Here is a 13,041-nt window from a genome sequence, read left to right on the forward strand (position 1 = left end):
TAGTAAGTGGTCTAGGATTAGGATAACACTCCTCTATTGTTTTTTGCATTTGAAACTTGTTTGCCATTAAAATGCTCAATTTAGTTAGTAGGAATATAGAGAGATTATTTTCTTATTGGTCTTAATTTATTTTTCTTGTTTGTTAGCTCGTCAATCAATTTGGATAGGCCGGTTAATTATGCCTTCAAAGTCAACATTGAGTCCATGTCCCAATCAAGGCAATGCGCTATGGGATTGACATTGTTATGTTAGTGTGCAAACAATTATGCTACATCATCTATCATCGTAGCGATCCGCAAACGGTAATGATCATATAGATCTCATTGAGGGCTTGGGGAGTAAAAGAAGAGTGGAAGAAAGTAAAATGAAGGAGAAGATGGAGGTGAAAGGACCTACATAGAATGATAGCCATGGAAAGCTTGGGTTCGTGATTTCTGGAGAGAGAGAGAGAGAGAGAGGAAGTTTGAGAGTGAAAAGGAGTGAAAGAGAGAGAGGGGGGGAGGGGGGGGGGGGCCGGGGGTCTAGGGTGAAATGAGGTTTTTCTAAGGTCTGAAGATTTTGGGGGCAGTTTGGGAGGAAAAAAGTGACATTCTTGCGAGTTCAATTTTATTTTATTTTTAGGTTGTTTCTACACTGTTTTTTTTTGGGTGGGGCCCCTTTTTGTTTCAAGGGTCCCTCCTTCCTTCTTCTTGGGTACTAGCTAGGTGGTACCTCCAACCTCTTCTTACTGGTCCATTTTTTACCGTCACTTTATCAAAAGGATTATATTAACTTTTTCCACATGCCTTCAAAGTGCAAGCAAGTGTGATCTCATTCGCAGGGAAGCCCTCATGCTGCCCCTGCTAGGCATATGTATATATATATATACATGAATAAAACAACAAGTGATTTACACATTCTAGCATGTCAAATGGCAAGAAGTTTTCGGTTTTCCTAGCACTTGTTCAAACAAGCAAGATGACCCTTGAAACGAAAAACAGCAATCAATTTTAGGCCTTGCTGGGCATATCTTGCGGCCGGAGATACACATTGTGAACAAAAAGCTCACCATGTGCTTTTGTAAGAGATGACAACGTGGTTGAGTGTGAAAATAGCCCAATTTTTTCAAAATCTCCCTCTAGAAAACCCATATAAAGGAATTGGGTATGGTCATGCAAATACTCCACAGAGAAAACAAGGTGAAATTTCACAATGGCCTTCTTAAAAAAGATGATCAAAATGTGAGAGGATATACGATACTCGACTTCATAAAAAGCAAAAAAGTAATCGACAAAAAACCAACATAAAACTGGGAAAAAAAATGAAAATTGGGAATTCGGAATATACAAGACAATTTCAAAAGATAAGTCTCTTAATGAAGTCAAATTGCAAGGGTAAAAACAAAAGAGACATGCATTAGCTATATCAAAAACACAAATAAGTAATGAGCAAAAGGCAAAGAAATTGCAAAAGAGAAATTTAAAGGGAAAGAATACAACACTAACAAAATATCAAAAAAACCTTTGGCATATTAGAGACCTCCTTTTGGTCTTCACTCAGAAGACCAAAAGAGGGGAGGAGTGGGTTGGGGAAACCTTGAACACACACTTTGCACAAACTCCCACCACTAGGGCAACCACCCTTAGAGGCATAATTTTTTTGAAAATAGTGTGTGTGTGTGTGTGTGTGTTACACAAGACAAAAATTTGCATTTTAATTTCCTCTGATTCAGCTCATGCAAGTAGTTACACACTAATAATCAAGCAATAGTGATTTGGGTGTGTCATCCTTGCACAAGGGCTATGCTAATCTTCACGGTGTCGATCCAGTTAGCTCCCATGATCGTTCTGTCTTTATACCCAATGTGCACCTCAACTCCTCATCCAGCCCTTGTCTTCCAGATCTTGTTCACAATGCACTTATAAAACAGAAGAAACCAATGGCAACCAAACAATGAGAGCAAATTATTATATGGCTAGTTTGAAAATGGTATGAACCTACTCCCTTTGAATTATTTAAGGGAGTCAGCTATCAGAGGCACCATCTCATACATTAAAATTATATGGTGATAGTATTATTGCCTACATCATACCTGGCAAACACAGCTACACAATATTTAACATCATTCAAAGGATCCCAAGTACTTCAATAACAGAAAACCCTCAGGGCAAACAAGCAATCTCAACTTGAATAGCCCATTATCAACAATCTGTTAAGCAAAACCACTTCAGCCTATGATGATCGCAAGCAAAATGTAGCAAAACAACAATGTAGCGGTTATCGAGTCATTGTTTACTAGTGGCGCACTATGTCATGTGATGAAAAGCATATGATCATATGCAAGTGTTCATATGAAGCACCAAGGCAAATGCCAGCAGCATCCATAGAGAGCACATTTCCGATCAGTAAAATGTACTGCTGAATGTGAATCAAGCCCACAAGCACCCTGCATTGCATGCATATCAACATAATTCTGCAGAGAAATCCAGCAAAAACTGGATCGACATAGAACCACCCGAGAGGGAAATCCTAAGCAACAACCACTGGGGCTTCTTCATGTCGAGCATTGCAAGTCTTTCAGATGATTTACAACTTGTAGCATGGTTGGCCGCTTGAAAGGATCTTCGGCCGTGCATGTTACGGCTATTTGAAGCAATCGCAGCATCTGCGATTCCAATTGCGACCTTACAACAACAGGATCCAGTACATCTTGAGGCTGGCCAAGGGACACCATGTGTTTCACCCAATCCACAAGATTCCCGCTCTCTGGCTCCTTGAAATCTGAACCAGTTGGCTCTCTTCCTGTAATTAGTTCCATCAGAACTACCCCGAAACTAAATACATCACCCCGCCTGGTTGCTCTCCAGCTCTGCCCATACTCAGGAGGAATGTAGCCAAATGTGCCAGCAATATGAGTGGTAACATGCGAATCGCTCGCGCTGACCAATCTTGCTAACCCAAAGTCAGCTACCCTCGGTTCAAACGTAGAATCTAACAAAATATTGCTGGACTTCACATCCCTGTGTATCACATGCGGAACAAAACCATGATGAAGAAATGCAAGACCTCTTGCTGCACCCATGGCAATTTTCATTCGCTTTGACCAGTCTAGAACATCAACGGCATCCGCTTTGTTACGAAGCCAAAGGTCCAAGCTCCCATTTTCCATGTATTCATACACTAGCAGCTTCTCCTCCCCAAATGAACAGTAGCCAAGAAGAGGGACAAGATTCTTATGTCGAAGCTTGCCGAGTGTCTCCATCTCTGCAAGGAACTCCCTATTCCCCTGCTGGGAGCTGCTATAGCCAAGCTTCTTAATAGCTACATTTCGTCCATCTGGTAATGTTGCCTTGTAAACTATTCCAAAACCACCATCTCCAATAATGTTGGACTTGCTGAAGTTGTCCGTTGCCATCAGAAGGTCTGCAAGCGTCAACCTGACAAGCGGCTGAGCAAACATGGCAACATTAATGCTTAGAGGCTCCTTGAACCTGCTAGAAACAGCATAGCTAGCAGAGTCTGGTGACCGGTTGAGCTTGGTGGCTTCCAACAGCTTGGAAGACAAGGTATCCTGCTTCATCATCTTCCACTTGATAAGCACAAATAGCAAACATACAAAGGCTGTTATGGTTCCCACTGTGATTCCACTAATGGCTCCCCTGCTCAAAAAGGAACCTTGAAAGCTCTGAAGACACCGGTTATGCCCAGCATTGCCACACATACCAAAGCTTCCATGCAGCTGGACTGACAAATTACCACAGCTTCCTGCACCAGAGAGCTCACCAGCAAGTGCATTTGCAGACACGTTAAAGTAGGCAATATCTGGCAAGTCGCAAAAGTGCGATGAAACTGTTCCTGTTAGATGATTGTGAGATAAGTCAATGTAGGTTAGCTCTGTAAGCTTTGTTAATGCCACTGGTATCTCCCCTTCTAACTCATTGTGGTGAAGATCCAGAAAAGCAAGGCCTGAGAGGTTGCCCAAGCTAACAGGGAGAGGGCCACTGAACATATTGTTGCTGAGATCCAAGGTCTGCATCACACGCCAGATCACGTTAATCCCCAGCATGTTGGAAATGCCCCCTGTCAGCCGATTGCCCCCTAGGCGCACCTCAACAATAGATGTCAAATTTTGAAATGTTGAAGGTAAAGCCCCTTCTAACCTATTGTTGCTGAGGTCTAGTTGAGTCAAGCCTGACAAGTCCCCGATAGCATCCGGAATAGGTCCTTCTAGCTGATTCGTTGTTAAATTTAATAGCACAAGACTCCTAATTCTGCCCAACTCCAGGGGTATGTTGCCCACCAGTAAATTATGTCCTAGTGCTAAGCCCTGCAATTTAGGAAGCTCTCCAAGCTGAGGAGGAATTGCTCCAAAGAGTAAATTGCTGGACAAATCCAGCTTGACAAGCTCTAAAAGCTTGGAGATATTCGGTGGAATACTACCTGTAAGCTGATTTTCAGCCAACAACAGCTCAACAGCACCTGTGCACTCACCAATTTCATTAGGGATACTTCCTGACAGAAGATTTTTGGAGATGTCAAGCAAACCCAAATGCTGCATAAAAATGCTGTCAGATATGGCTCTCGCTTGAAAAGCTCGACATATCTCCACAGGTATGGTCCCTGTAAGTTGATTCCCAGACAATACCAAAATACCCAACAGCGGCAATCTACCTATCTCAGAAGGAATGGAGCCACTAAAGTTATTGTTTCCCAAATCAATAGTGGTGAGCTTGGCACAACTGAAAAGCTCTGCAGGAAGAGGGCCGAGAAACTGGTTACTGTGAAGGGAAAGAACTGTTAAATCCGACAGCATTTGAATCTCTGAAGGAATAGTACCATCCAAGTAGTTGCCATCCAAGCGCAAATTTTTTAGTGCATGCATTCGTGCAATATGAGGTGACAGACCTCCCTCTAGAGCATTGCTACCCGCAGAGAAATCAAGCAGGGTACTGAGGTTCCAAAGACCCTCTGGAATATCACCTGAAAGTTTGTTGTTTCCTAGCATTAGGCTAAGCAAAGGTAGCTCAGAAAAATACTCTGGTATACTACCAGAAAGTTGGTTGCCTTCTAGCTCTAGTGTAGTTAGCTGCATGCAACCTTTAAATGTGTCCTGCAAAGTACCTGTAAATGTGTTCTGGTTAAGAGCTACCGTAGTTAGTCTCTTGGCATTGCAAAGCTCTGCTGGTATGGGACCAGAAAGCTTATTACTTCCGAGATAAAGCTCTCTGAGGAAAGAGGAGTTGCCAAGCTCCCGTGGAAGCTCACCTGACAACTGGTTGTAACCAAGATTTACTGTATCAAGCTCCAATAAACGGCCCAGAGACGCAGGGATAGTGCCCATGAACCGGTTCTTCTCAAGAGAAAGAGTGGCAAGGGAGGAGAGGTTTCCTAGCTCTTCTGGAAGAGAGCCAGACAAACTGTTGAAAGACACCTCCAACACTTGCAGCTTTGTGCAGTTGCCGATCTCCCGGGGTAGAGGACCCAAAAGCGCATTCTTTGGGAGGACTAGGAATCCGAGCTCTATTGCACCAGCAATAGAGGTAGGAATAGGGCCAGCAAGAGCATTGCCTGAGAGATCGAGTGAGACAAGTGCTGTCATCCTTGCCATGTTATCCGGCAATGAGCCAGAGAGCTTGTTGCTGCGAACCGAGCATTCGACTAGCTTTACCAAGTTCCATAGCTCTGCTGGAAGGGTACCTGAAAAAGCATTGTCATCCAGCCAAAGTCTGGTTAAGCTCGACAAGTTGCCAATGTCTGCAGGGATGGCTCCTTCCAGAGAGTTGTTGCTGAGGTCCAATGTTTGTAAGAGGGGAAGCCCACCACCTAGCTCCATTGGGAAGGTACCTGATAAAGCATTGAGACTAAGGTCAAGGTTGGTGAGAAGCCGCAACTGCGATAAACTTGGTGGGATTTGGCCTTCCAACCTGTTAGCACTCAGGTCCAAATAGCTCAAGCTTTTTGACAAATTGCCAAGCTCACTAGGTATAGAACCCATGAGCAAATTCGATCCTAAGTCGAGCTTCTGCAGTGAAGGAAGAGAGCCCAGTGAAGGAGGAATGTTGCCAGCAAATTTGTTGTCACTAAGTAGAAGCTCCTTCAAGCTCCGTAGCTTAGCTACGCTTGGAGAGATGATGCCTGACAAGTGATTGTTGCTAAGATCAAGGTGCTCCAGTTCCAACAAGGCGAACAGAGGTGTCATGGAGCCTTCTAGGTCCATGCTGTGCAGGTCAAGGTTTGAAACCCTGTCACCAGCATTGCAAGAAACTCCTTTCCACCGACACATAAGAGGCGGAAGAGCAGAAGCAGATGATGATGAAGGAGACCAACCTGTGAGCACCTCCGGGTTCGCGAGGCCTTGCTTGAAAGCCAATAAAGCATCCATGTCGGGCTCCTGAGCTGCAGCACTAATGCACAGAAGTAGCAGGCAAAGAAATAGAAGGAAAAATGTCTCCATGGAGTGGCGGCAGGGTAGGCAACCCTGCTACGACAGAAAACCCATTTTAAGAAAATGCAACCTCTTCAGTAACGAGAGCAGGGGAGATTTCCCGCATTTTCTGAGAGGGAAGAAACTCTTTGAATGAGCCCAGCGGGCGCTGCAATGTAAAATGCGTCATGAGTACCCTGCTTCTAGTGAAGCCTGCTCTCTCTCTCTCTCTCTCTCTCTCTCTCTCTCTCTCTCTCTCTCGTGGGCGCGCGCGCGGGTATGTAGCTTTCTCCCAGTGATGAAGAGAACCCCCTGCTTCTACTAGGTGAGCAATGCAGCCTCTCTCTCTCTCTCTCTCTCTCTCTCTCTCTCTATTTTTCTCAGATGCGTAGTTTTCCCGCTCTTGCGGATTCTTTTCGAAGCAGCAGCAGGTTAAAGTAGAGCATGGGGGCCATCACCTTGCGCATTGCGTCTGTTCCGAGCTTCAAGTTTCAATGGGGTCGCCTCTCTCCTCTTGGAGTTGGGCGTCGGGGCGACTTGGGGGCTGGCCCCTGCGGACTTCACTCGCCACTCTCTTTCAGACAGTCAGACCAGCTTTAAAGGTTCCTTCTTTCACTACAATTCTGCGCTTTGTTAGGTGAACTGTGATGACAAGTTTCGCAGTAATAACTCGCCTCCCCCATTGCACCTGCTCTAGCCTCTAGGCCCTAGGCTACTGACTCGAGTCTCTGACTGGAGTTCACATTTTTCTCCTGAATTGGAGGCTCTGCCAAAGATCTTCCGACCAAATTCACCCAAATCTTGGGCTTCGGCTTTGGCCGTCCCAATGTCATGGCCCTTTGTCACACGGCAAAGGATCTAGGTCCCAACTTAGGCAATGGGGCACAAGCTTGATCTTTGCCGTCGGATCTATAGGTTAACTAGGGTATGGTTCAAACTGCCTGCTCAAACAACTAAGACAAGGGCAAAGCAAGCACTGATAGGTTAGCAAAAGGAGACTGCGTTTTCGTAGCTACCATTGCACAGGTGCCACCATCCCCTCAGATTCACGAACTTTCCACCCTGCTTGAAGCGGGAACAACATCCATACAACTTGGACCGAGACCCACAGTTGTATAGTCGTGCAATGCAGCTAAAAGATAGGCATCGAATTGTGCACTGTGAACTTCGAATGTTGAGGAGGCTTCTCGATGAGCATGGCTTCTTCAACACTCTGAACAAGCCCTAGGATTGAACTAGGGAGTAGTGAGCTAGAGTGAACTAGGGATAAACTAAGGTAGTCTTGCACACATGGACATGTGACGTGTAATAACATGTGGTAAGGATTTCAGTAGACCACACCACACACACGTACCCATGCATTGAAGAGACTAAGAATTGATCCGTTGAGGGCACCACGGACACACACACACACACACACACACACACACACACACACACACACACACACACACAGGGGAGGGGGGTATGGAAAGAAAGATAAAAGCTAACAATATGAAGAGGAGCTTGCAGAAGAAAATACACAATGTGAGAGACCGGAACTCCACCTTCTTCACTGAACAGAGGGGCCTACAAAGGAGACATCATGAAAACTAGCAAAGACATGTAAGTCCCAATTATCACCATATACCATTAGTGAATGCAACAATAATCAAGTAGCTGTTGTGGACATGATGCTATGTGCTAATTTAGCCAAGTTGATTTCACTTGCTAGCAATAGCTTTTGAATGAAATGATAAGGCACCTTAATATGTGTGACCCACTTATGACACACTTGGTTCTTGGTCATTTGTATGCTACTAAGGTGGTTCGGATACATGACAATCGACCAATCCACATCTAGCTCCATATCTGCAAGAAGCTTTTGTGTAACCAAGCCACCTCTCATGCCATTATCGTATCGCCTCTATACTCTACTTCTACACTCAACAAGATGACCATGTACTACTACTTGCGGCTTCAAGTTACATCACCCTCCCAAAAAAAAAACATAAACCTACTTGCGCATTGCCTATCTAAAATATTACCCACCCAATCTGTATAAGTCTAGCCCATTTAACTTAAATGGTACACTTGTTGTATGAAACGATAGAAAATCAACATTAAAATTGGCTTCGAACCTGTCATACCATCTTTGAACAACACCTCCAGAACATATTGGCCCTCCTATGCAAAAAATGTGTAGATATGTCAAACTTTTTAACTTTAAAAGCCTTTCACATACTCTATGCACAGTACCGATTTTCTATCAACCTAAACAATTATGTCATATACAATTTATTTCAATGTCCACATTTGTTGTAATGATCTCAATCCCACTTATCTCTCACTCTCCGATATAAGAAGTGATCTACATCAATCATATGCATATCACTTGTGACAAGATAGTCATCATGCCATGCATGCACCTTGTACAAAAATTTATGTAGCTTGCACATACTTGGCATGACTCTCATCTATATAACCATGTGGGTAATCTAGCTTGCACATATACTTGACATTACTCTCATCTACATAACCAAATGGGTAATCCATATACACATCCTCTTGCAAGTCACCTTGCAAGCTGGCATTTTTCATAGACATTTTGATATATAAACTACCCTTACTTGGAGGCATCACTATTCTCATGGTTGTCGTCTTAGCAACAAGAATAAACATTTCTTGATAAATATTACCATACATCTCTGCCATGGTCTTTCCTCAGGACTAAGTGGCACGGGCATGGGGAGGTGGGATCTACGGCGGGGGGATTGTGGACCTTGGATCTGAGCGCGGATACCCTAGATTACTTTTTTGTAATCTAGGGTACCCACTTTCGAAGTAATCTAGGGTATCCCATTTTGCGGGTGCGGGGTTTGAAGTCGTGACCTCACCCATGAGAGGCACATGCCCTAACCACTTTGCCTTGCACGCGTTTTTGAAGCGTAGGGATCCTAATTTACTTAAAACACGTGTGCAAGACGGCAACCCCTGAAAGTAATCTAGGGTACCCTAGATTACTTTCGATGCCGCTGCCCAGATCTACGGCCCACAATCCCCCCACCGTAGATCCCCCCCCCCATGCTCGTGCCACTTAGTCCCGAGGATGACCTTTGGCTACCACTCTAGTCATACACCCACTTATGCAACCATGATTGTAGCCTATGCTTCACCTTGTACATCCCTCCTACCAAAGGGCCTTTTTAGTTAAAAGGTGGCACCAAATCCCTTGTCTCATCGCTCATCGTTTCCATACAAGAAAACCACTTCAATGCCTATTAATTATTCTCAAGTGACATTTCCAACGACGTCATCAAACAAAGTTGACTCATCATCTTGCACAATGTTTGTTATATACACTTAGGAATCTGCATGTAGCAATAACCTTTGCGCTAGATTCTATTGGAGTTAGGGTTGCAAGGACGCGCACACAGCTTGGAGAAGATGAAGAAGCTCAAGGCAAACAACAAAGAGTGTATTACTTAGTGCGCAAATAGAAAGATAAGTTAGCCCTAGATTGATGGGCGTATAAACAATGCACAGGAAAAAAACCTATTAGTGAGGGAAAAAGTACCCCGGTGGTCCTAAGTGTATTCACACAAATCACTAACACATATAAAGTAACAAACCCCCCATGGGAGTGATGGGGTGTACGAGAGCCAGCACATAGTGTACATGGAAGTGTCATGCACTAAGGACATGATCAATCCACAAAGGGAAGCAAGTCCAAAGCTTTGAACTTCTCACGAGACAATGCCTTTGTGAACAAATCTACAAGGTTGTCGTGGGTCGGCACATAAGCCAAGATGATCTCTTTTGTTGAGTAGAGTCTCTCTCTGACATTGTGATATTGCACCTGAATGTGCTTTGTGTGAGTAATTGGCACCATAGATGATGTTGGAAGTATCATGTACAACACCCAAATCATCTATAAAGTATTTGAACCATTGTTAGCGGGTCGCCCTGATCGGACGTCTGCAGCATAGCTGTTTGGCACTAATATACTATCAATACTCAGGGAAGCGACTCGGATGGCTCACGGAGACTCTTTGAGGACGTCAACCTCAAGAAGTGAACTTATGGAACGAAGCTATCATTAGCACCAGCAAATCTATCATTCTCTACTCAGGCAATTTGCCTATGTCCAATCTCACCACTCTAGGTCGTCATGCCATTTCAACACTCAAACGGACTCAAAATGCAATGTAACAGGACTTGATTTTGAGGTGTTTTAGCAATAAATTTTGTTTTTCTAGGAAGTTTTGGTCGTTTTAAAGTTAGTCCACTGTGTAGAAGGATGTGGATTGTTTTCGTCCAATAAATTTTTTTGATCCGGAAGGCACTTTCTGGGGCATTTTTGAAGGTGTTAACGTGGGATTTTGAAAAAATGATGTATGAAGCGATTGAAGCCTGTGTTATAAGGAACAACTTTGGTTCTCTGAATCTTTAGAGATTTTGATGTTTTGATGCTCGTTGAGGGCCAAAGATTAAGAAAAACGTGGGATTTGCTGTTTTTGCATCGTTTTTGTAGAAAATGCTGTTTTACAGGTTGATTTTCAGCAAATCAGAGCAGACTATGTAAATTTTCTATCACATAGCCGTCGAAGAGCGCAACGAGGGCAACAAGATTGTGTGAGACGGACTTGGGCTGTTTTGGCTCCGTTTGGGAGTTATGTTCAGTTGAAGACAGCTAAAAATTTTAGGACTTTATTTTTTTATTTATTTTTTAAGTTTTCAAAAATCTAACCTTTACGCATCGCTTCGCGATCACGTTCTTACCTTATTCTCGCAGGTATACTTGGCGCGCAAGTCGAGTCGATCGAACGCCAAAAATAGAAAAGCGGCTATTTTGAGAGGTCGCATGCTTTTGGAGGAAAAATCAGAATAGAAAGACGGGTGGTGCATTTTGGGGATCATTCACCGATCTCTTCTTCTGCGAGTGCGAGTGCGAGTGCGAGTGAGACGCTGCATGCAAGCGAACTGAAGCTCGGGGGTGGTCGGGAGGTTCGAGCTCCATACAACGGAGTGCGCCCATATATTTTATTGCTCCTGTGTTGTATCAAACTCTATCAATACAAAGATCTCTTTCTCTATCTTTTGCTGTCTGTCTCTATTATTCTGTTCCTGTGACATGCAACGAAACTTTACGAGGAGGTCTAAGAGGTCCAGGGGCACTATCCTACCAAGTCTGCTCGCAATCCAACAAGGCACCAAAATCACGATCCATCATGATCAAGGTCTTGAAAATTGCAATAGAAATTTCCAAAAAGGTCGCTCTATGGTCTAGGAACACTCTCCTATGGTCGAAATGTCAAAAAAACCATTTATGCACTCAAAATATAGATTTAGCTCACAGACAAGATATCACGAACCACAAAAAAATTGAGAATGATGACACGTAACTTAAAGAACAAGAGACAAGGAATGCAATGCATTTGTCAAAATCAACATCTGATTACCAGAGCTTGAGAAAAATGGATTACAAAGTGCTTGAGAGTAGTCGCTCTCAGTCATATGCTTCAGAGCTCTTCAAAAATTTAGATAATGATACAAATGGATGTGTTCAAACTTAAAAAATTTGAACTTCATCCCTAGGGCTCTTTTCGCAAGTGGTCAGCTTACTAGGCTAAAAACTCGGGACAAAGAGACTACAACTTAGGTTTTACAAGAATATGGCTCATTGATCATCTGGCTCAGTAATCATAGTTTTGCTTTTTTACAAGGCTTTCTCGGAAAAAATAATAGGATTATAAGAAATGATGGCATGGTGAAGATGTGGCTAACTAGGAGGGTGCCCATTGGGTCCATCTGATGGCTTGGTGAAGATTTGGCTGACTAGGAGGGTGCCCGTTAGGTCCATCTGATAACATTCCCCCCTTCCTCGTCGTTGCATGCCCTCATGCATGCGTGAGCTTTATCTTCAGTAGTCAAATGCTCTCTTCTCCAATGTCTTAGTAATCATTTTGAACTTCTCTGCTTTGGCCACCATATCAGCTTGGATAGCTAGGTCTTTGAAAGGGATTTTGAGGATGGCACTCTGATAAGCTATATGGCGCATCTACACATCCTTTGTCGGTGGGTTGAAGATGGTGGAGTCCATCTCAAAAAGCCCGGTCATGAATGCCTCTTCAAAGGCCTACATGTAGTGTGAATGCAAGAACATGACCCGGGCATACATCCCCATGATGATGTTTCTATTGGGGACCTATGTTTCCAGTTTCCAAGAAATTCCCTAAGTGCCTTTGAGAAATACTTTCCAAGGGTGTTCGGAGGCTTCTATATCTTCAAAAATTGTGATGCATGTAATGATCATCTTGGAAATCTTTGTAAGCATCTGGTAGGTAACATCGGGGATATCCTACATTTGAGTGATCACTACCTGTAGGGTGTGCACCATGTACGATCCCGTAGGCCTATAATTGTTGGCTGTCTTTGACAATATCGGATAGTTGAGCACTGAAGGATGTCAGCTTTTCCATAGATCATAGGTCTAGCAGGATCGCCTTCTAGGAAGAAGGCAAAAAGTAGGGTCGATCCCAAGGTGTTGGGGTGCACTTTTGTACGTCGTTTCATCCCGTGGTCTCTTCTCGAACCACTTCTTGCACCATAATGGTTGATTTTCTAAAATGGCGAGTATCTGATCCGCACAGACAGGT

The 13,041-nt window shown here is 43.7% G+C and overlaps 1 protein-coding gene across 1 annotated transcript; it reads right to left on the reverse strand.

The window, feature by feature from the left end:
• Positions 1-2,123: 2,123 nt before the first annotated feature.
• LOC147454169 (uncharacterized) lies at positions 2,124-7,144 on the reverse strand. Its single transcript, XM_086516194.1, has 2 exons — positions 6,862-7,144; positions 2,124-6,572 (listed from the first exon to the last, which is right to left on the reverse strand). The coding sequence occupies exon 2, from the start codon at positions 6,431-6,433 to the stop codon at positions 2,534-2,536; it is 3,900 nt and encodes a 1,299-aa protein (XP_086372320.1). The 5' UTR covers positions 6,434-6,572; positions 6,862-7,144; the 3' UTR covers positions 2,124-2,533.
• Positions 7,145-13,041: the final 5,897 nt, after the last annotated feature.

The sequence above is a fragment of the Adiantum capillus-veneris genome, chromosome 7 (assembly GCF_014529385.1).
Source record: "Adiantum capillus-veneris isolate H3 chromosome 7, ASM1452938v2, whole genome shotgun sequence".
NCBI lineage: Eukaryota > Viridiplantae > Streptophyta > Polypodiopsida > Polypodiales > Pteridaceae > Adiantum > Adiantum capillus-veneris.